The sequence below is a fragment of the Macrobrachium nipponense genome, chromosome 2 (genome assembly GCF_015104395.2).
Source record: "Macrobrachium nipponense isolate FS-2020 chromosome 2, ASM1510439v2, whole genome shotgun sequence".
Lineage (NCBI taxonomy): Eukaryota > Metazoa > Arthropoda > Malacostraca > Decapoda > Palaemonidae > Macrobrachium > Macrobrachium nipponense.
In genome coordinates, this window is record NC_087201.1 from 103,547,719 (window position 1) to 103,573,406 (window position 25,688).

Here is a 25,688-nt window from a genome sequence, read left to right on the forward strand (position 1 = left end):
CCCACCCTCATTACCTGGAAATATGATAATTTTACAATAAAATGAAGTTTTATTCATGCTTACCAGGTAACTACATAGCTATGAATTCTAGTAGTGGCAGCTACAATCTGAAAATCGTGGTAGTGATTCTTTTATTTTTGGTGTAGCCAGCTATCCCCGGCCACTACTGTGGTAGAAAGTAACAACATAGCAAACAACCTCAATTTATTTATGACCTATCATCCACGGGAGGAGGGGGAGGGTGGGCTCCCATTCTGTAATAATTTGCTAAGTATACATAAAATCTCATTTTACTATAAAAAAAGATTATTTTTATGCAAGTAAGTTACCAAGTAATTACATAGCTGATTCCCTGATTGCTATGGTAGGTTCACATTAACAGTGCATCTGATGTCTAGGCCAGTCCCTTACGATGCTCCTGATTGGCTGTTGATAAGCCAATCACAGGTTTGGAAACTATCAATCTCTCTCGAGAGTTCACATAGGTATTATGTACGTTCCCCCTCTCCTGAGGGATACAGTTCAAAAGTATCCCTCAGGAGAGGTGGAACATACATCCTGCCTATATGAACTCTTGAGGGACTGAGAGTTTCCAGCCCTACGATTGGCTTATCAACAGCCAATCAGGAGTGTCATAAGGGACTGGCCTAGACATCAAACGCATGGTTAATGTGAATCTACTATAGGAGGTGGGATTCATGGATGAAAACTATTGCACAGTGTTAATGGTAATAAAATGCAAATAGAAAAAACTGCTAGCATTCATACAATGCTTGTTGTTTCCTTACCTGTTAAGAGAGCTACTGCAGGAAATTACTGCCTCTGGCACAGTTTATCTTAACTCATAGAGGTGTGGCATCAGACCGAGGGTCACCTATTACACAGTAGGAACGTTACAGCAAGGACTTCTCAGAGCACTAGCAAAACACTGACATTGCCCCTGCCCTGGGCACAGTACCATAAAAAAAACACACACACATACACAAAAACCAGAATATCAAAACAACCTACACCAATAATTTAAAAAACTCCACTACCCTACCAATGATTCTGGAAGGTATCCAGTACCCACAGACTCCCCTAGGACCCAATATCAGATTCAAGGCGAAGAGTATGGTAGGAAAAAAGCTTCCTATATTTCCTTCCCCAGAGCCATGCCAGCCAGCACAAACTGATCCAAAGTACTGCAGTCATTAAAAAGTCTCAATTTCACGCAAATAGTGGGTAACAATATGTGGATTGAATAATGGAAGTTAAAGAAAGGTTATAGTACCTGGAGGCCAGAGATGTAGCCACCACCCTAATCTCATGTGCCTTCACCTACAGAACAGGTAACACTCCTATATGCAAATGGGCTTCACGAATGAGATCTCTCAGGAAAAACGAGATTGGAGAGAGGATGAGAGAGTTCCTTAAACGAACACTGTAAGTTACAGGAAGCCCCCAATGTTCTTTAGTCCAGCAAAGATAGAACTTAAGTACTCTCACAGGGAAAAGAGACCTCTCCTCTTCATCAGGACCCACCATGTCAGACAAGTTCTTAATTATAAAGACCATGGCCTAGGTTTAGCAGGATTCTCGTTCTTAGCAAAAAATCCCAGGGTAGTATATGAAACTACGGCATCCCTGTTGGAGAACCCAAACCTTTTATCTAAGGCTTGGATTTCGCTTCCCCTTCTGGCTGAGGCCAAGGCTATCAGGAAAAGGGTCTTCATAGTTAGGTTCCTGTTCAGTCTTGATTAGCAGGCAAATCTAGACCCCTATGTCTAAATACAGAGCATAACATGGTCCTGTACCTTTTAATGGTGGAAGAAGATAATCCTCACGACTTCCATAGGCACAGAAGAAAATCAGTGATCTCTGTTATAGTCGCTTGAGAAGAAGAGACTTGGGTTCTTCTGCACCAAGACCTGAAAATGGACCATTTGTTTAGGTCATAGTTGGAGGATGATTGATGCCTACATTTTGAGACTGCCTCTGCAGCTGACCTTGAAAAGCCATTAGCTCTGAGGAGCCTGACGGCAGTATGAACCCTGTCAGAGCCAGCATAGATAACCCTTGATGAAACCTCAGTATTTGTGGTTGTCTGAGCAGTTTTCATCTTTGGGGGAGTAACCTGATAAAATCTGCTAACAGACCGATTAGGTACAGAAACCATTCTATGACGGGCCAGAATGGGGCAGTGAGGATCATAGAGACGTTTCTGTGTCTGGAACTTCTTGAGACCTCTCTAATCATTCCCAAGGGAGGAAATGTGTACAACCCCTTTCTGTCCAGTCCAAGAGCATGGCATCCACAGCCTACACCCCAGATCTCGAACCTAAGAGCAATAAAGAGGAGGCTGATGATTTTTGGCAGTCACAAAAAGGTCTATCATTGGCCTTCCCCACAACTTCCAGAGGTCCGGGCAGACTGCTGGATTCAGGGTTCATTCAGTAGGAATGACTTGATTGGAGAGGCCAAGTTGGTCTGCTAATACATTCAATTTTCTCTGAAGAAATCTTGTTACAACTTTATATGGTTCTTGTTGGCCCAAAGTGGAAGGTCTCTTGCAGCCTTGCAAAGAGAGAAAGAGAGGGTTTCCCCTTGCTTGGAAATGTACATGAGGGCTGTCATGTTGTCCAAATGTAAAGCTACTACCTTGACTGGGCTTCCAATGCAAACACTTGAAGTCCCAGGGTTATGGCATTCAACTCTTTGAGGTTGATATGCCAGGCCTTCTGCTGTAACATCCACATTCCAGAGATATCTGTTCCCTATCAGAGCCCCCCAGCCTACGTTACATGCGTCTGCATGGAAATTGACATCTGGGTTCAGAGGTGAAAGGGACTTACCTATTAGAAGTCTTTCTTCTGATCTCCACCAAAGCACATATTCTTTTATTCCCTGCAGAATCTAGAACATGAAGTCGTCCAAAAACTCCTTCCTGTTCTATTTTGCAAAAAGAAAGAACTGCTAGACTCTTAAGTGCAACCTCTCCATAGGAACAAATTGCTCTATGGAGGTCAGGGTTCTGAGGAGGCTCATCCAATCCTTGGCTAAGCACTACGGGAGAGATATGAATTTGTCCACTGTTCAAAGACATGACTCTACCCTTTTGGGGGATGGGAGAAGTCTGAAAACGAGCCCCGAGTAATCCCCAAATAAACTATCCGTTGGGATGGCACTAGTACAGGCAGTCCCCAGTTATCGACGGACTCAGTTTATGGCGATCCGATTTTATGGGGCTTGTCTAGCGCCATAGGGCACGGAGTTCCAGTTATGGCACCAATAATAGAGTTATGGTACCAAACCAGTGCCAATATAGTTATGGCACCATAACATACTTAACAGAGGTGCCATTAACTGGTTATTGGTGCCATAAGTGCCATAAATCGCCGAGTTTCGGTTAATGGCAGTTTTAGCTTATCAGCTCCCTGCCTGTAGTGACTTTGGCAGACTGATCAAAACTAACTCCTAAGCCAACATTAAGGTGTTCTGAAGATCTCCCACGCAGCACGACTCCAACGACGAGTGAAGGAGGCAGTTGTCGAGATACAGAGATATGCTGAATCCCATAAGATTGGAACCAACCCACTGGAGGTGCGAGAACCCAAGTAAAAACCTGTGGCGCAGTTGTGAGACTTAAATAAACAGAGGGCCTGAAACTGAAATATTTGGCCTCTGATGACAAACCTGAGATATTTCCTCGACTCAGAATGAATGGGACTATGGAGACTATCCAGTCCCCTTGATGGATGGAAGAACCGATCGGTCTGTCTCCATTCTGAATTCTATCTTCCTTGCAAAGACATTCAAGAGTGCTGGGTGGGATTGGAAGAAGACTTCTTAATTGTCTTGGGGTGAATTGCACTTTTCCTCCAGCCTTGGACTGCAATGGTCAGGAGGACTTGTTGAAAGATGTAGTTTCCCTGGCTCATTTCAAAGACATGGAAAGAAAGTTCTGTTGTCAACTTCTTTTGAAAGTTGGAGGTAAACCCGCTTACTATGTATTGCGGGAAGAGGAAGTCACACATAAGCTGCAAAAAAAAAAAAAAAAAAAAGAAAAAAAAAAAAAGTTGATTTCTGAGCCTGAGTTACTCCTTTTGAAGTAAGGGAACACCACAATTCTCACTTTTTGAGAATGCACATTGCAAAAGTAGAGGTTAGTTCACGTCTCTAATTCCTCTATCTAGACAAGAGAGGACTGCTAAAAGATCAGAGATGTCTGAAGAAATCAAAGGTACATCCTGAATCTTTTTAGCAAGGGTGACTATAACCCAATCCATGAAACTAGTCACCTCAAAAACTTGAACAAATTATGCAAGAGATGATCAATCTCAGCTGAGCAAAACAGTTTTTGCCGCAGCGAAAGCTGCTCTCCTAGATGACTCAATAAGTCCTGAAAAATCATCTCAATAGGACCCGAAAAAAGACCTCTGGGCCGAATTGGAACCACCCAAAGAAGGAGACTCTTAAGTAGCATAAAGGAAATGCCTTTTCTTAATTAGCCAGGAAGGCGTAAAAAAGAAAGCTACAGGCGCCAATTGACACTGTGGCACCAAAGAGAAATCAGGAAGCACTGCCCACTCAGTAGTAGAAGCACGTCTGTCCAAGACAGAATGCTCATAAGTGAGTGGGCATTCAGGAGCTACTAGAGGAGACGCAATACAGGCAGTCCTTGGTTATCAGTGGACTCAGTTAATAACGATCCGGTTTTATGGTGCTTGTCTGGCCCCCATAAAATTGGTGATTTATGGCACCATAACAGGTCAAGTTTCGGTTATCAGCACCATGAAATAACTGAGTTTCGGTTAATGGTAGTTTTTGCTTATCAGCATCCTCCTGAGAATGGAACCCCCACCGATAACCAGGGACTGCCTGTATTATCTTTCAACAATGGTTGCCAGGTGAAAAGAACTAAAGAACTGGGTTTGAATATTTTCCTAGCCTAATCTTTCCTTTCAAACACAAATGTGCAATCTACCCACCTGTTCAAGTTCTCCGATCCCAGTATACTCTAACTTACACCTTTGAACAACACCACAACAAGACCTACAACCCAAAAACTCTTATCCGACGGACAGCTCTCTCCTATCAACCAAACAATCCACACGTCTCCTTCTCCCTCTATTATTCTTTACATTAACCGACGCCGCTGCCACCTTATCTTCTATGACATCACAACACAACTTAAATGCATCAATAGAGACTCTAAAATCAACCATACACTGCCCATACATTGGACATTCACCATATTTTGACAATGCAGAAAATAACAATAAAAATGAAATATGTAACTGACTAAACTGATACATAATATATAATCACACTATCTCTTTCTCCCTCCCCTCCTACTGCTTCCTTACTTAGTCCCCTCTAATTTCCTTTATTCTCTGACTCTTTACCCTCTACATAATTTCTAATATTTTCCCCTGAATACTTGATCTTTCCTTTTATCCATCTCACCTCCTTTATTTCCCCAGATTCTATGGTTTTCCTTGTTGCAATGTCTATCTTTAATCTCTTACTGCTTACACCAGTACTCGATTTGATAACAGTCCTTAGTGTTTTACTATCGCTATTAACCAACGCTTCTAAATTTCTCCCTCCTACTGCCTCTTCCCACATATGCTTTTAAATATATCAATCCTTCCATAGCCTCCCCAACACTCAGGGCTTCTGCATCAATGGTGGATTTTGCCACTCTCCTGCATTTCCTGGACTTCCACCACATGGGACTTCTCCTCTTACCATCTCTCAAGGATATACTAATATAACCAAGTTGAGTATGGCCATCTCTTATGTTCCCAAATGAAGCTTCTGCATAGGCTTCTCAATAAATCTTTTCTTCTTCCATCTCACTTATTGTAGCTTTGCCAATCATGTTCTTAGTTTTTCTCACAATTTTAATAAGCCTCTTCATATCCTGAGTTGTTCGTTCTTTAAATGCTTTACTTAATTCACTAATATCGTATGATATTTCTGGCACAGTATGTAGCGATACCCAATTCAACTGTCCTACCACTGATCTATACTCATATGTTCTAGCTCCTGGTTCTCTTATAGAATTTACATACAGTGAGGCCCTCGTGTTTGCGTTCTCCGGATTCGCAGATCTCTCCAGATCAAATCTACCCATTATTCACAGGAAATTCGCCTATTCGTGGTATTTTTCTAAGAAAAATATCTACAAATTCCTGGTTATTTCATCAATTTCATCATAAAATGCACTTTTTATGATAAAACTACTAAAAAAACCAGGTATAAAAATTTTGTGTGTGTTTTTCTTGAGTTTTCCCTAATAAAATAAACTGTTTTGAGCATTGTTGTAGGGGTTCCAACTTTTCGCGGGTTCTAGCTATTCGCGGGGGACTCTAGTGCACATCCCCTGCGAATATGGGGGACCACTGTACTGCCACCGATTAAGGCAAAATCTAGTCTTCTGCTCTACTACTACTCCTATTTAAACCTTTTACTTTCTTGTTCTCGTACTTGCAATTCACCTTTCAATTTCCCAATTGTTACCTTTAAAAATCCTTCCGTTCCTCCATAGCAAAATCCTCTATGTGTGTAGTACACAAAATACCATTCAATTTATTGTATTTTTCCAAAAGAATATATTAGGTCCTAGTCTACTTCTCTCACCTTTAAGCTCCTCCACTACTTTCACCACTTTACAATACCATGCTTTTGCTGCATCCTTGAGCCCATAGACTGTTTTCTTCAACTTCCATAACCCACTCCAACCATCTTCCCTAGTCACTTTAAATATACTTCTCTTTGTATCTCGTCACCATGTAAATATGCCGTTTTGACATCCAATGTATAGCAATTCCAATCTTTCACTTTTACTATGGTCAAACAAAATTTTTAAATTTCAGCATTGCACATGGGAGTGTCTTATTCCCATTCTCCACCATCTCTTCTTCAAACCCTCCAGCTACCAATCTAGCTTTAGATATCCTTTCGCCCCCTTTTATCTTTTCAGTTACTATCCATCATTTACCTCCTCATATACCTTGTTTTCTCTCCAACTTTGAATTCTTTTTTTTTGGCTTCCATTACGCTTCTATTTTCAAATCCTAGCAACACCTCCTCTTCATCTTCAATTTTTTCTACCTGACTATAATCCCTCAAGCTAACCCACAACCCCTTGTCACCTGACAAGCCTTGTACATTGTACGAATTAGCCCATGATTTGCTTGACCTTTTTCCTGCAAGACTTAATATAGTCCATTCTTCTACTTGTCCTGTATCATTGTTAACAACCCTGACTCTATTTCCCTTTTTGAATTTTGGTATCTCTTCTATTAACTCACTTTCCCTGTCATCTTCCATTGTTTCCTCTACCACACCTCTTTCTATTGCCTCTTCTGTCTGCATACCTTCTCCAGTCCAATATCATCCCCTTTCCTTCATGCCTATCTGCATTCCCTTCATTTGGACCATCGGATCTACCTTTCACAACATGTGATTTATCTATTCTAGAAGATATCTTTTCTGTTTCTGGTGATAATCTTTGAATCCTAGTAACGTGTATTCTAGCTACTTCTCTTAAAGAATCCACATGTTTAACTTCTACTGTTTTCTCTGATACTCCCACTACCAGATCAGGTCCTCTCCATTCATTTTCATTTTCCTTCTTATGGAATACCTCATCTCCCACCACTGCTTCTTCAAATTTATGTTCTCTGACATTTTAGTTTAACACAATTCTTATTTCATTATACGACACATTTTTTATAAACACTTCTCTGACCTTGTGCACTGCATTCAGTGTGTCCCTTATCATACTCTCTTTGATCCCTTTCTCCCTGCTTGCATGACTTGAACTCTCTTCTCCCATTAGGCAGGGAAGTGTTTTTTTCAAATACTAATTGGTTAGGAGAGAAACCTCCATTATTCATTAAGCAGTTCCTAGTATTAGCTACCCATTTCAATGCTAAAGACAAATCTACTTCCTCATCCTCCATCAACTTTCATACACTTCCCTTGATCCTGCCTACGGTCTTTTCACATAATCTGTTGCTCCATGGAGTTTCTGATGCTGTGGCTAATACTTTAATATTCCATATTACTGCCATCCTCCTTACTTTTCCATTTTGAAATTCTACCCCCATTGTCTGACAATATTTAGGAAGGTGCTCCAAATATAGCAAACCAACTATCAAAAAGAGTCTTTATTATAGTTTCTGGTTTCTTACCTTTTATCCAAAAAACCTGACAATACTTTGTTGCCATATCCACCATTACCAAGAACAGTCTCTCTTCTATCTCTCCCACATCCATTGCTACAACTTCATTAAATGTTTTACTCGAAGAAAATCCTACTACTGGTTTAGCTGGATTTCTTTTGTATCTTTTACATTTCTCACAATTTCCAATCAGGTCTGTTAGTAACTTTTTTATTTCCTCCTTTTCTTTCTGTATTAACCCATCACTCCATTGTGCTTCCTCTGTTAGCTTCCATTTTTAATCTCCACTTCCGTGACCAAGCTGTTTATGTAATTTTTCCATTGTGCTCTTAATTTCCCTCAGACTCTTTCCCTTCCAACCCTCCAATAATAATTCTTCTACCTTCCTCCTCCTTATAGGTACTCTCTTAAATGACCCTGTTTGTCTTCTCTTAACTTTACCTTCATTACCACTCATCTTCATCATCATGGCTATCACTCGATTCAAGTATGAATGGTCTGGGATGTCATTACTGATGGGTTCTTATGTGGCTAATGAGACCAATTCTTGAGCCACATACTCTGTCACAATAGGAACATCTGTTGTTAGGTGGAGTGGAGGCGGTGGATGGACCTGACGAGCTTGTCTTGCAGCTCTACGATTCTCCAGAAGCTGCTTTCTGTTCTCTTCATAATTTCTAATTCCATCTTTCACTTTAACTCTCCAAGCAGATCACTCCACTGCATCAGCCTCCCATATTTTATAATCAATGTCACATAGTTTTAAGTTGTCTTTTAAGCTGTCTTTGAATCTCTTCCTTGGTTTGCCAACATTTCGAGTCCTGTCACTTAGCTCGAGTAAAAGAGCTTCTTAGGAAGGCGGCTGTCTGCCATTCTGACATGCCATGCCCATCTCAACTGGCTTTTTATTATAATAGCCTCAATACTGAGGCAGTTGGCCTCTTCAAGAGCACTTACATTAGTGCGGAGGTCTTCCCAAGTTATTCTCAAGATGTTTTGCAAGGACCGCTGATGGAATTTCTCAAGGGCTTTGACATGGCATCGGTAAGTTGTCCAGGTTTCGGAATCATAAAGAAGGGTAGGTAGGACTATTGCCTGATATACCTTTATTTTGGTGTTAACACACAAGTCATCATCAAAAATTTTCTTGCGTAGTTTTCCAAAAGCTGAGTTAGCACATCTTAGGCAATATTGAACTTCATCATCTATATTGGCATTTGAAGATAGATGACTGCCCAAGCATGGAAAGCAGTCTACAGTTTCTAGAGCTTTGCCATTAATTTCTATAGTGGGTGCAACTCTAAAGGCTTCAGTTGGGAGTGGTTGTTATAATACATAATTGGGTTTTTCTGATGTTGATGGAAAGTCCAAGATGAGAGTAAGCATCTGCAAATGCATTCAATATAATTTGCAGATAATTTTCAGTTTGAGCACAGACAGCATTGTTGTCTGCATACTGAAGCTCAAGAATAGCAGTAACATTTACTTCAGTTCTTGCCTTTAGCCGGTTGAGATTGAATATTCCTCCATCTGTTCTGTAATTGATGGAGATACCTGGAGGCAATTCATCTTGAATGAGGTGCAAAACAACAGTTATAAATATGGAACACAAGGTAGAAGCAGCAACAAAAATCTGTTTTACGCCTGACTTGACTTACCACTAATACTTCTATTATACTCATGTTCTTTCCAATTTATGGTCATACCTATTTTGCTCATGATTTGCTTACCTATTAGCCATGGTATATCAATTTCTGTCTTCAAATAAAACTTCTTGTTTCTTAATATCAATGGTACTTCCATTACTCCTTTTGACTTATGTCTCACAAAAATTAAACACTTTATTAGACTCTTTCCTAGTATCCTTCATTCTCATCAAATCTTCATGACACAAATCCATGACAATGTGTGCTAGTCACAATTCCCCGCAAACTGTCAATTTGCACCATGTCTAAAATTGCATTGCATCAACCACTTCCCATGACTCTTCCTCTTATTTTATTAATTTCTCCTACATAAACTTCTTCTGGCCCAGTTTCTGTTTTCTGCTTATTTTCTTCTTTTTTTGTTTCAGTTTTCTTCCTATTATGAAAATTCTGAGGACAATCCCTAGCCAATGCCCATTCTGAGCAGCATATTGCACATAATGTTACTTTCCCTTCTTTGTTTATAAGATTTCTTCCACCCCTACCTCTGTTCCATCTTCCCTGACATCTGTGGTTTTCCCTTCTGACCCCCACCATTCCCATTCCTCTTTATTCACTAATCCCTCAAATAGTCTTTTCATTGTTTGTGACACTGTTTTGTACTCTAACTTTCCTTGATCACAAGCAGCTAATACCATTTGTTTTTTATTTTCCATGAGATTTGCTTGCTTCACTACATGAAAACCCTTGACTTCCCCTTCAAGCGTGCTTTTCCCAACTGCTGTAACACTAAGATGATGCCTTTTCGTACCTAATTAAAAAGTCTCTCCTCTTTTCCCTTGGTTCTCTTCTCATCATTTGAAAATAGTTTTGTATTCTACTGTAATTCTCCATTACCGTGTCTTTTAGATAGGCTTCATCTAGTTAGGCTAGGATTATCTTTGGACCCTCTGCACCCTTAAGTTTATCTCTATCTAATCCTTTCGTTAGTTCTTGGACTTTCCCTTTTAAGCTCATTCTTATCTATATCGCCGGGTATTTTGTATCTTCTTCAAACAACAATAGCCAATCTTCAACTTTACCTCTCCTTCCTTTGTACTCTTCTCGTATCCCGCTAAATCTCGGACATTCCATTCTCTAACTAGTCTTCCTTTGTTCACTGTTGGATCCAGCCATCCTTGATCAACCATACTTGAACACAAATGTGCAATCTACCCACCTGTTCACGTTGTCCGATCCCAGTATACTCCAGTTTGCACCTTTGAACAACAACCCAAAAACTCTTATCCGACAGACAGCTCTCTCCTATCAACCAAACAACCCATGCACATGTCTCCTTCTCCCTCTATTATTGTTTAAATTCACCAGATGCCGCCGCTATCTTGTCTTCTGTGACGTCACATCCTATGATGTCACAACACAACTTAAATACATCAATAGACACCTTCTAAAATGAACCATATACTGCCCATACATTGGACATCCACATTTCGACAATGCAGAAAATAACAATAACAATAAAAATTAAATAACTGACTTAACTGATATATATAATCACTGGGTGCTCGGGGCGCATACAATAACTGGAACTGCTTGGGAACCCGAACCCAACACTGGTGCTAATTGGTGCACCGAACCAGAGTGGTTATGCTGATCCGGAGAACCTTCAGAGGAAGAAGTCTCAGACTATCCCAGAAACTGCAGGAAGGCTTAAGTCTTTTGCCCTCTTTGCAGGCACCCAAGGGGTGCAAGAAACTTTCTCCACAGGCCTTTTCAGTACCCTAGACTTGACACTGCCGTGCCATAAGCATTGTTTCTCAGGACTGGAAGAATCAAAAATGGAAGAAAGTTTATGTGCACTAACCAAGTTGCCTTTCCAAAGGCTGTCTTTTGCCACCTGGGAAAAACAGACAGGTGCAACTGAGGGGCTGACTGTCTGTGAGCAGACCCCACCCACCTCCCTTGGGCCTCCAGTATGACTTCTCCTAGGTGCAGGGGAGAATGTCAGGGAACCTTGGCTAGGAGAATCGGTGGGACAGACAGCCAGCTTCTCCAACAACGCTGCGCTTTTCTCTTGATTGAGGAGAACACAAACTGACTACCCAACTGAGTCATAGAGTTAGCTAACAACTCAAATTTACATTCAAACCTTGCTTTGAGGCTGACAATGGCACTGGATTTGGAAACATGGGAGCTGGGTAAAGGATTAAGTGGTACAGATCAGAGACTGGGTTTAGGAGACAATACTGAAATAACAAGTACATCCCATGAGAATTTCAAAGATTCCTAGCTAGCTAAGGATCTTCTGTATCTAGTATTCGCCTGCGTAACCTATCTTTCTCCAATTTGAAAATATGAGAGGACAAAACTTTCCACTGCTTTCTCATCCCAACCTACACATTCAGAACATCTCAATTCAAGAAAGCAACTTTGACCCCTAAAATCTGTGCATACCGTGCACGTGCCGAACTTACCAGACGTCAAGCTTGTCCTGCAACCCTTGCTACAGTAAAGGGATTTGTTACTCCTGAGTCAGACACTGTCAGTGAAAAACAAAAGTAAAAAAAACTTAAAAAAGTCCAAAAAGTCTCTTCATTAATGCCTGACCAAATGACAAAATGCCAAAGGCTAAGAAAAGAATTACATGGTACTTCACCAATAGTCCTGTAAAACTGGTAAACAAACAACATCCAAATTTTTAAAGAGTTGCTGCTTACAACCTTCGTCAGAAGCCAGCAGAAATAAATTGAGCTCATTTGCTGTGTTGTTTACCTTCTACCCCAGTAGAGGCAGGGGATACCTGCCCAAACCTAAAACTAAAGATCATTACCACGATTTTCAAATTTTACTTGCCAGTGCTAGAAATTCTTAGCTATGTAATTACTTGGTAAGTTACTTATATAAAAATGAAAAGTTCAGTTAAAAAATGAAGGAAAATGTTATTGACTTCAAGATCCCTCCCATGGGAAAGGAACCAACCTCCTCCTCAGAACACTTTCCAGCACTAACCATTATTAATGCAAGGAGAAAACCCTCCAAAATCTTGGAGAGGATAATTACAAGCAGTGCTAAAGAGCACTAGCTGGCAAAGCAGTACGTCAATTAAGTCTCACCTTAGTTCAGAGGGAAGAAATTTGCAAACTCTTGGAGTCTCGTTAAAAGAGACAAGACTTAAAAGACTGGAGCTGCTATTCACAATGAGGAGCAATGGAATGAATGTGATCCCCACCCTACCAAAAGCTGAATGTAATAGTGCGAGCCAAAAGACTTCTCAAATTATATGCTGAAGCCAGGAAAGAACAGTAAATATCTAAAGACTGTCCAACAGTGGAAGTCTATAAAGATACTTTCGTAGTACCTAAAGCACTAAGAACATAAATTACACAGGACCAAAGATCTGGAGAGATGGATACTGTTCGACACTTGGAAGTACAAGCAGTCCCCAGTTATCAGCGATCCAGTTTTACGGGCCTAATTCTGCGATTTTTAGTGGAAGAAAATCTGTGATTTTCAGAACTGATATATGCTGATGATCATGTACGTATTGGCACTGATGCATACCTAAGAGAGGTGCCGATAACCAAAAAATTGGTGATTTTCGGTTATCCTCAAGCCGTCAGAACGGAAGCCCTGCCAATAACCTGTACAGACAACTCCACTATAGAGGAAAGGTCTAACCTCATCACAGAAGATTGTAAAGGCAAACCCTAGGCCAGTGGTTCTTACCATGGGGGGCGCTAGGGAGGGGCCTCAGCAATTTCCAGGGAAGCACGAGAGCCCTAGAAAGAAATTAAAAATTCTATAATCATATTCGTTATTCTCTTAACAAGACTGAGGAACTAATATTCTGAAATTCATGAAAAAAATTTAAAATTTTCTAAGAAAATCTGTATTTATCATAGCTACAAACCTTTGGTCTTAACAACAGGACAACAGGACACTTCATGCTGTCGATAGACTTAAGGGATGCTACTTCCAAATCCCTGTTCATCCCACGTCCAGGAAGTTCCTTCGCTTCTCTCTTAGGGACAAGGTCTTCGAGTTCAAAGTCATATGCTTCGGGCTGACAACAGCCACTCAAGTGTTCACAAGGGTCTTTTCTCTCGTGTCAAGTTGGGCCCATGCTCAGGGGATCTGTTTGCGGAGGTACCTTGATGATTAGTTGGTCTTGGCAGTTTCCTGGGAAAAGCTGCTGCAAGACAGGGAGAAACCATACATTGGACATCTGTCTGGAACTGGGCATCGTAGTCAACCAGGAAAAGTTGAACCTCATAACCAGTCAAAGGATTCTCTACCCGGGCATGGTAATGATCGACAGTGGAAAAAGTTTTTCCTGTTGGATCAGAGATTGGAGAAATTACGGGTGGTAGCGTGGAACTTCCTGTTGGAACCACATCAGTTAGCTTTGGTTCTGTCTGGAACTGGGCATCGTAGTCAACCAGGAAAAATTGAACCTCATAACCAGTCAAAGGATTCTCTACCTGGGCATGGTAATTGATTCGACAGTGGAAAAAGTTTTCCTGTTGGATCAGAGATTGGAGAAATTACGGGTGGTAGCGTGGAACTTCCTGTTGGAACCACATCAGTTAGCTCATCAGTGGCAGGTTCTTCTGGGCGTGTTGTCATCCCTGGTGAAGCTGGTCTCTCATGGGCGTCTTCTTCTTCGGTCTCTGCAATGGACGGGGAGGATTCTGGTCTCTGGCGGGGGACCCACCCCTGTTAATGGTTCCTTTGTCTCTGGAAGTGAGAGAAGACCTTCGTTGGTGGTTGGACAACCAAAATCTTTCGAAGGGTGTCCCTCTGTGTTCTCTTCCACTGGACTTCCTTTTGTTCTCAGACGCCTCCCTCGCAGGTTGGGCGGCTTCATGTAGGCGGCCTCATCGCTTCAGGTGTTTGGAGGACAAGCAAGCAACTTATTAATGTCTTAAGAGTTGAAAGTAGCCTTCATGGGTCTGAGGGAGTTTTGGAAGAAGGTAGAAGGTCATTCTGTTGTTCTCATGGTGGTACCCTATGTGAACAAAGAGGGAGGCCTGGTTTCTCGTCAACTTCACACCTTGACTGCCGAGCTTCACCAGTGGGCGGTCAGCAATTCGGTAGAGCTCTCACCCAGGTATAACACAGGCAAACGGAATGTGGTCGCAGACAAACTCAGTCGTCAGGATCAGATCCTAGGCACAGAGTGGTCCCTTCATCAAGTGGTAGCAGACAAGCTCTTCCAGGTTTTGGGTAGACCCATGTTGAACCTTTTTGTGACTCGCTTCAACAGGAAGCTGGAGATATTCTGTTCAATGGTCCCAGAGGATGCATTCCAATATCCCTGGGACAACCTGGAGGTGTATACCTTCCCTCCGTTTTGTTTGATCCATCAAGTTCTGAACAGGCTAATGAGTTCACAGGGTCTCAGGATGACTTTGGTAGCCCCTCTGTGGCCTTAGGTGGAGTGGTTCCCAGATCTACTGTTGTTGCCAGAGGTTCCAAGGGAGATTCCCCCTTGGCGACATCTCCTGTGTCAGCCGCATACAGAAATGTTCTACCAGTCAGTAGAATCCCCGTCTCTTTATGGTTGGAGGCTATCAAGTATCTCCTCCAAGTGAGAGGCTTTTCTCAGGACAGCAGGGCATATGTCCAGCGGTCTCAGAACGTCGACCTCCGCGATTTACCAAGGCAAATGGGCGATCTACTGTGATTGGTGTCGTAACGGGGTTTTTCTCCAATTGCAACTCTGTACAGCGAATAGCATACTTTTAACCTTCCTCAGAGATGAGAAACGTTTGCCCGTTTCTGCCATTAGAGGCTACAGGGCGGCCCCGAGTTTGGTGTTACGCCTTAAAGGTATCAACATCTCTTCATGGGAACTATCCTTGCTAGTTAAGGGGTTTGAGCAGTCGCGTTCTCCTAGAGAGATCAAGCCTCCGACTTCAGATATTTCCTTGGATCTCAAGAGCTTCACTAAGAGTCCATATGAGCCCTTGCGTCGCTCATCTGACGGGAACTTGACGCTCAAGGCAGTTTTCCTTCTGGCCTTGGCATCTTCCAAGAGGGTAGGAGAACTCCACGATCTGAGCTATGAGGTGAAGCACACCAGGAGTTGGGAGTCATTGTCCTTCGAATTTGTCCCTAAATTCAAGGCCAAGACCCAAAATCCCTCTGTTCACAATGACAGGTTCACTTCGTTTTCCATTCCATCACTGAATAACTTGAGGGGGGTGATGCTCAAGAGTTTTGTTGTGCCCTGTTTGGGCCCTGCGTTGCTATCTTAAAAGGACTCGGCACCTTAGACCAGGCTGCCACAGACTTTTTGTTAGCACAGGCCATACAAGAATGAGGTGTCTAGGAATACTATCTCTTTTTGGATATGGGAAGCAATCAGACAGGCATTCTTGTCTCTTGATGATTCCACCAACACGTCTGTGCAGGCTAGAGCGCATGACATTAGGGGTATTAGTCCCCCTCTGGCTTTCAAAAAGAACTTGGCTGTACATAGAGGGCTGAGCGCTGGTACTTGGTTACGCCAGTCCACGTTCGCCTCTTTCTATCTTAAGGATGTTGCCCACAGATCTGCGGACACGTTTTCCCTGGGTACTGTGGTGGCTGCCCAACAGGTTGTGTAACTCATAGTTGCCCCTAACAGGGCACTTTTGTATCTTACCTAAGATGATTGTGTGGATGAGAGAATAAGTGTGTTGGCTGGTCTCCTTTCTCTTGTACCTTTCCTTCTTCATTCGGGCGGGTTAAGGAATAGACATGTCATTTGCTGGACTGGTCAGATACGAGTAAGGTAGTCATACTGATAGTGTGGTTGCTTAATATGCAAATGTCAAACCCTCTATTTGGTAGCATATGCTCCACTCCTTAGCAAGGAAGAGTTGAGAGTAGTACAAACCCTGGTGTGTTGGTTTGCTATTAGACAGTCAAAGTTTCTCTTTGGTTCCCTATAAAATGGTTCTCCCATATATTGTACGTCACTCATGGTCTGAGTGGTTAGATATCAATTTATCTAGCTTCTCAACGGGCTTCAGTCCCTCTCCAGAAGTCATTTCTTCTGGAAGCTGGACTGGTGGGTAAGCCCCCAACTGGTCTAGGATGTCTTGTACCTCCCTCCAAGTATGAGTCTATCCTATTGTTAAGATCGAAGGTTTGTTCGCCTATGAACAAATGACAAAATTTTCTCGCCTATGAACAAATGACAAATTTTCTAAGACAATTTGTATTTTTCATAAGCTACAAAAACTGAGGTGGTCTTGAACATTATAACTACCTGCCTCTAGCCACCCCTCTGTGTTAAGACATCCTGAGTTGGGAAAGACTGACACGTTGTCGTAGGTGGATGGTCTTCAATCATTCTTCACCCAATCCAGTTGGACTCATTGGGCTTATCATGTTTTATAATTATTCAACTCTCTTCCTAACCCTTCACATCCCTTCTCTTTCCTTTTTTTTTATTTTTCTTTAAATTGGAGAGGGAATTATACTCATAGATGTAAGGGGGGAATAGAGGAAGGACCTACTCTTAGATGGGGAATAGTGATGAAAAGGTTGAGAACCACTGCCCTAGTCTTTAAGTCACATACTGAAAAGACACCTGACTTTGTTGTGTAAAAGGTAACGTCTGCTACTTATTGAGTAAAATCTTTGAGCAGATTCCACTTTCTATGATTCTACTCATAGAAGATGCTCCTCCCCTTGATGCATTGTCATTGGAAAGCATAATACACTATTAAATTCCTCACTACCCTCCAAGAAAACAAAATCTCCCAGGAGCTGCTGGTGAATTTCAGCTTAAGTTGCAGGAATTGTATCGCTCATTGTTGAGGGCAAATGAGAGGCTGACAAAGATGGGGACCTGGGTCACTTGACCAAGAAACAGCAGATCAAGAAACCCCTCAGCCAGAGGCTAACAAAGAAATGCCAGTGCCAAGCAAAGAACAAGGAATGAGCAACACTCTGTTTATCAATCATCAAAGAAGTTATAGAAAGAGAACAATGAACACAGTCATGTGTTCTACAGGCAATGGAACTTAATTCCCTCACTGCTCTAAGAACTGAAAATGAAAACCAGAAAACCAAAGTTCTCTGTGATCTTAGTCTCTACCTATCAAGTATGGGAACTCAAATATGTACTCAGACTTCTTCACTATTCAGGAGAACGGGGACCAAAAAGCCCTAGCAACCAGACACTGACTGTAAGCTGAACTGCAAAGCTTATTGGATTATCCACTAAGATTGAGATGCCATCTGCAAACTGGTTCACCACAATTCCACTTTGTTGTGTGATCAATTGATCTACAGCATGCATATCTAGGGTTGCTATGGTACCAGGCTAAAAATCAAGGGGGGTGGGGTTTGTGGTATCTAAAATGACTTCAAAAAGCAAAATGATCAATATTTGAAAGTTTTTTAATGAAAAATGCATTAAAATGCAATTTACATAGTTTTCAACACACCCAAAGCATTAAAAGTAATATTTTCTAGGATTTTTTATGTTTTTGACAATATTCCTGCTTAGGATGTGTCTCAAGAACAGAACCCGTTGTAAACTGGGGACTAACTACTCCCCAGTTACTGGTGGCCTCGGTTATTGGTAATCCAGTTTTATGAGAATTGTCTTGATGTTGGTAGCCGATTTTTGGTCCCGAAATGCACCAATTCCCAGTTATCTGCCCCAATAATAAGGTAGTGGCGCCGATACATACCTAACAGAGGTGCCATTAACCAGCACTGAAAATTGCCATTTTTGCTCATCATCAAAAGCTATTGATTGGAATGGAACCCCTCCTGATAACTGGGAACTGCCTGTAACGACGGAGTATGTGCGTGCCACCCCCTTAAGGGGGCCGGCCGGCTAATGCCCTTTTTTGAGGACAGGACTTTGATATTCATACCACTTAATAAGGTGACTTGGGACATCTCCAAACCGCATATGATTTTCGCCTCTGACCTTCGGTTTTGTGACGCCAGGGCGATTTATCCCGAAAATAACCATTTTTCAAATTCTATCTCCTCCCTTGATATTTAATATTAAGACCTGGGATTACTACCATATATAGACCTGATGTAGACCTCCAATCGAATGGAGAGTTTTTTTTCTAAAAGTTAGTTTTTTGCTAGATATGAATTTTTCAATATGGTAAAAAAATAAACCCTATAAATCAGGAGAAAAAAATTTATAAAAAAAATACGAAACAAAAATTGGAAAAAAGGGCTCTATTTGATTGTTCTATAATGTCTTTCGGAGTTATATACCAAATTCCAATGTTATAGCTTTAAAACTAAGTGAGAAGATAGATTTTGAAGGTCAATAAGTATAGTTTTGAGATACGGGCGTTCAAAGTTTTCCTTCGTATTTCTATAAAGACAATATTAATAAATAATGATTATTATGAATGTATATTTGTTTTTTGTGTATTAATAAACCAAAACTATTTTATTTATCATAATTTATTCATAAATGATGATCCCTTTGCTCATATATCGCAGCCTGGGGCACTGCTTGAGGCAAGATGGGGCACTCCTTCCTACGCAATTCTCTCTCTCCCCTTCACTAACTCTGCTTATTACAGCAAATTTTCTTCTTCTGTGTGTTAGCGAGATGTTTTTCTTGTATTTTCCTCTTTGGCATGATGACATTCTTGCCCAAAACAAAGATAAACAAACGTAATTGCAAGAGAATGTCAAGAGGTGAAACTCGAAGGCGTATACTTTTTTTACAAACAAAGACAATTAAATAAATCATGATTATTATGAATTTCATATTCCATTTTGGGTATTAAAAAACCAAAACTTTGTTATTTATCATAAATGAAGATCTCTTTGCTCAAAGATCGTAGCCTTAGGCACAGAGTGACGTGTGCTGTCAGGGGCGTTACTAAGCAACCCTCCCCTCTCTCTTCACTAACTACGCATATATTATGATATTCTGTAATAATACTTGAGCGATTTTTCTTCGTCTGTATGTTAGCGAGATGTTTCCCTTGTCTTTTCCTCATTGGCATGATGAAATTCTTGCCGAAACATACATAAACATACGTGAAAGCAGGCGAATGTCAGACGTGAAATGGAACGTGTAGACTACTTGACGTCTGTGATCGCACTAAATCAGGACTGGACTTGGTAGCTTGAGCCTGAAGTCTCCTTCTCGACTCGGGGAATGTCTACAGATGCCATTTCTCCCAATTTCTTTGACAATAATTATCAAAATTTACGATAATAGAAGAAATATTGCATTTTCTTGTACGGATTAATGTTTTAGGCTTATTGAGTTACGTAACTAATTACCCTGTAACTACGAAAGTAAGAGGAATTTTGACGAAATATTTCGTATACGTATTCTCAATTGCCATATGAAGCTCCATGAATTTTTTCATGACTTTGCATTTTTCGCCCTATACCTCCATATATAGAGGTTCCGGCCGGCCCCCTTAAGCAACATAACTCAAATACAGGACAGGGGGTGGCACAGTGCAAGATTTGAACATTCCAGTAAATTAAGAAAATCATAACTGACATGAAGGCTGCTGATTGCTCAATTACCCTAGGAAAGAAGAATATACAAAAATCAAGTGTACTAATGAGAAAAACTGAAAACTGAATGAAATACTAAAAATACAGTAAAGTACAGACAACTCTCCAAGTTGTAAAATCAATTAGACTTTCTTTCACAACAGTAAAAAATAAAATTAGTGTCTATTTAGTTCTATGATTATCCATAACAATATGTTAAGATCTTGACGAGTCAAGATCGCAAACCTTTATTGCTTACCTTTGCTCTTCCTTGATAATTAAAAGTTAAAACATATTCTCCTTTTCTAGTTTCACTCTGTCTGACAAGGAAAACCCCATGACCAGCAACCGCTTCTTGCAAAACAGCTGCAGCAGCATCACAGCGGGAGAGAGTGCCATGGAACCAAGGATAGTCTCGTAGAGTTGAGTAGAAGTCCACATCCGTAGGTATGTTGACTGAGGAAGAAATATAATAAAAACCGTCAGAAAATAATTCTGTTGTGACAAGAATAATCAAATGTATTATCACCAATCAACATATCTAAAAACTAATGAATTATCATGAAAAGAATACTGTAAAATAAAACTTCATCTGAAAAAATACCACCGTTACACAAAATAAAAGAAATTAATTGAATTACATAAAAAGCAATAATTCTATCAGCAAATTCACAACTTAAAGTAAGGTAAGGACAGATTTAACCATTTTTTATGGTATCTTACGAGTAAAACCAAAGAACAAATACACATGAATATACTATACGTACATAACTTCAGCCTTGGGCATAATACCTTTCAGGTTTTAACAAAGCAACATCTTATAAAAAACAAAGCAATATCTTATAAAACTGTGCTCATCTATTTCAACATAATCAAAGGCCACCCCTACAGAGAATGTCACAAACATATTTTGCATGAATGGCCAATTTTCAGTCCAAAACCAATGAGAAATATTGGACAAAAATCCATTAATTTTACATAAATCCTCCAGGTATCCAGATCTTCCTTATCTGGAACTTGACAATATCTGACACACTCAGACCAGGAACCAAGGACCATTGGTATAACATATGTATACTATATAAATTTAAAAATTTTTAAAAAGCCACTCTCTGATGGTTGGCAATGCTGAGCAGTGCAGCCTCAGGAAAATGTTGGTAACATTGCTTACACTCATACACAGACTAAGTAATGGGTTGGAGCTGGGGAGGCCTGGAGAATTTCCTAATGGGGGGGATGGCTGGGTACCCTGGGAGAGGAGGGCAGTAAGGCTGGGAGGGGGTGAGAATGCTGTGTTGGATGAGTAGAAAGGGGTATTAAGGTGTCTGACTTTACTAGAGCTTTTTTTTTTTGTTTGTCTTTAGATTTATGCTTTTTCCACATTTGATTAGAGGATATGTACAATACTGTACCATAACAATGCAAAATACAAGAAAAGAGAGAGAGAGAGAGAGAGAGAGAGAGAGAGAGAGAGAGAGAGAGAGAGAGAGAGGAGGAGAGAGAGAGAGAGAGAGAGAGAGAGAGAGAGAGAGAGAGAGAGAGAGAGAGAGAGATATTGCTTATTATGCAGCCTATAACACTCACACTTCTTACTTTTTTATCTTTTTTATTTTATGCTATTCTAACATATTTTTACTGAATTTGTAATTTTTTGTTTTTACAGCACAGCAGATTACAGTGGTACGGCCCCGTATTCGCGTTCTCCAGATTCGCGGACTCACACATTCGCGGATTTCTCTGGGGAACGTTTTCCTGCATTATTCGCGGAACATTCGCGCAATCGAGGTATTTTTCTATGATAAATATCCACAAATTCCTGGTTTTTTTGATGAATTTCATCATAAAATGCACTTTTTGTGATAAAACTATTAAAAATACCAAGTATGAAAATTTTTAGTGGGTTTTTCTTGAGTTTTAACTAACAAAATAGGCTGTTTTTAGCATTTTCATAGGGGTTCCAAAACATTCGCGGATTCTAAACTATTCACGGGGGGGTCTGGTACGCATCCCCCGCGAATACGGGGGGGACCACTGTAATGCAATCATAACTGTATGGTATGTACACATATACACACCTTTGCTCTGGTGGATGCTAAAGGATAAGTTATAAACAGCACAATGTGTTGTAAACATCTACATTATATACATTTTAAATATTTTTAATCAAAAGATGAAATATTAGGTGATAAAATAGTTTGTCTGCACTGTTTTGATGTGTAATAATCATACTTAGAGCCAAATAAACTTGTAATGAAATGTCATGTAGATAACCTTACACACACACACTCACATACAATTAAAGCTTCTGTGATACTATTATGTGAAATGAAAATTCATTCAATGCAGTAAAACAAAAAATTATCAATTACTTTTTCATAACGTTTTTAAAATAATTTTGTGTTGCACCCCCTAAGCATGATTTCACTGTATATCTCATGTTTCATCTTAAATAGCTGCATTTTCAATAGCCCAGATAACATTAGGCTAATATTTTTTTCCTCAGTGATCCCATCTTCTTGATAAATAAATGACAGTAAAAAGTCTTTACTTACACAACAAATTTAATTTTAGGTAGATTATACTTTACTAAGCTATACTTGTGGAGTAAATTTAATTTTCAGTAGGGGGGGGGGGGGATATACAGGCAGCCCGCGGTTAACGGCACAATTGCTTAGCGAGGCGGAACCGGTTTTACAGCTGTCATAAAAAATATTCAATAAAAAATAGGACATTTTAAAGTATTTTTAAGGCACAATTTTTGGTTAACAGCATCACTAGTTCCGTTATGTCTAACGAGTTCATACATTCGTAGAAATGCCATTCAGACCATAAAGGTTATGCAAATTATATTAACCCTTAAACGTCGAAGCAGTTTTTAAAAAATCGTCTCCTGTATGACGGCGGGGTTCGGGAGTGAGCACTGAAGCAGAAAAAGTTTTTTTTTTAAATCACAGCACGCTTAGTTTTCAAGATTAAGAGTTCATTTTTGGCTCCTAATTTTGTCATTGCCTGAAGTTTAGTATGCAACCATCAGAAATGAAAAAAAAATCTCAATATCATATATAAATTTTGGGATATATGACAGCGCAAAAAAAAATTTCATATATAATTGTATAAAAATTGCGCTGTGAGCAAAACGTTAAAGCTAACGAGTTAATTTTTGTTGTTGTATTGTACAATAAATTGCGATCATTTTGGTATAAAACACAGTGTAAAACGATCAAAGCAACACAGAAAATATTATCACAAAATGATGCATGAATTCGTAACAAGCAGACGTAAAAAAATGTTCTTTTAAAAAATTCACCATAAATTGAAATATTGTTCTAGAGATTTCCAATTTGTTTCAAAATGAAGATGAATGATTGAATATTACTTGACTGTAAGAGTTTTAGCTTACAATTGCATTTTTCGACCATTTCGGTCGAGTTAAAGTTGACTGAATGTCAAATTTTTTTTATTTATCTCTATTTATATGCAAATATTTCAGAAATGAGAAAAGCTACGACCTTCAATTATTTTTTGTTGTATTCTACATGAAATTGTGCACATTTTCATATATAAAACTCTATGAAACGGCTAATACGAAATGGAGCACATATTACGAGAATGCGAAGTGAGCATTTCGGAGATTTGCGGCGGAGAATCCGCGCGCGGAGGGAAGGAAAAAGTTTTTTTTTTAAATTCACCATAAATCGAAATATTGTGCTAAAGACTTCAAATTTGTTTCAAAATGAAGATAAATGATTGAACATTACTAGACTGTAAGAGTTTTAGCTTACAATTGCGTTTTTCAACCATTTCGGTTGAGTCAAATTGGACCGAATGCTGAATTATTTCTATTTATCGTGATTTATATGCAAATATTTTGAAAATGAGAAAAGCTACGACCTTCAATTATTTTTTTTGTATTCTACATAAATTTGCGCCCATTTTCATATATAAAACTCTATGAAACAGCTAATATGAAACAGAGAAAATATATCGAGAATATGACATAAGCATTTTGAAGATTTGCCGCAGAGAATCCACGCGCGGAGGGAAGTAAAATGTTTTTTTCAAAAATTCACCATAAATCGAAATATTGTGCTAGAGACTTCCAATTTGTTTCAAAATGAAGATAAATGATTGAATATTACTAGACTGTAAGAGTTTTAGCTTACAATTGCGTTTTTCGACCATTTCGTTCGAGTCAAAGTTGACCAAATGTAGATTTTCTTCTATTTAACGGGATTTATATGCAAATATTCCAAAAATGAAAAAAAGCTACGACCATGAATTATTTTTTGTTGTATTCTACATGAAATTCCACACATTTGCATATATACAACTCTATGAAACAGCTAATATGAAATGGAGCAAATATTACGAGAATGCGACATAGCATTTCGGAGATTTGAGGCGGAGAATCCGCAAGCGGAGGGAAGGAAAAAGTTTTTTTTCAAAAATTCACCATAAATCAAAATATTGTGCTAGAGACTTCCAATTTGTTTCAAAATGAAGATAAATGACTGATTTATTACTAGAATGTTTAGATTTTTTTGCTTACCCAAAAATAACCAATATATATAAATAATATGTATATATATAGATATATAATATATATATATATAATATATATATATATTATATATAGATTTATATATATATCTATATATACATATATATATATATATATATATATATATATATATATGTAATATATACATATATATATATATATAGATATATATATATACAGGCAGTCCCCAGGTTACGACGGGGGTTGGGGTTCCGTTCTTAAGACGCGTCGTAAACCCGAAAATCGTCATAAAGCCGGAACGACGTTGTTGAAAAACATGTCCACAGGGAAAATTTCACTAATTCGCAATTTTTCTTAGGGCCGTATCTCTAAAATTATCACTAATTTACTTTTTTCATGTGCAACACTGTGTATTCACAAATTACTGTATATTTTCATTAAAATACAAGAGAGAGAGAGAGAGAGAGAGAGAGAGAGAGAGAGAGAGAGAGAGAGATTACTAAAACCATAAATTTGTTGACCATTGTATGGCATTGTTACTTTCCCAGCTCCGAGTGTCACTGGAGTTATGAGGTAGGGAAAATTGATACAAAAAAGAAAAAGACGAAGGGAAGAATTTTCTTTTGAAATTAGCTATCGTATTATTACTACTACTTCTATTATTATTATTATTATTATTTGAAATATGATATTGTTAAGATACAATAAAGTTTGTTCATACTTACCTGGCAGATATATATATAGCTGTATTCTCTGAAGTCCGACAGAATTTCTAAAACTTACGAACACACGTAGTGGGAGTTAGGGTGGTTAGTACCCATTCCCCCCCCGCCGCTGGGAGGC

The 25,688-nt window shown here is 39.5% G+C and overlaps 1 protein-coding gene across 1 annotated transcript in view; it reads right to left on the reverse strand.

The window, feature by feature from the left end:
• LOC135220871 (SH2B adapter protein 1-like) overlaps positions 1 to 25,688 on the reverse strand; it is a gene marked incomplete in the record, with an annotated part of 324,700 nt that overhangs the window by 85,634 nt on the left and 213,378 nt on the right. The window contains 1 exon segment of the mRNA XM_064258463.1: positions 20,583 to 20,779. Within this exon segment, the coding sequence (XP_064114533.1) occupies positions 20,583 to 20,779 (197 nt within the window).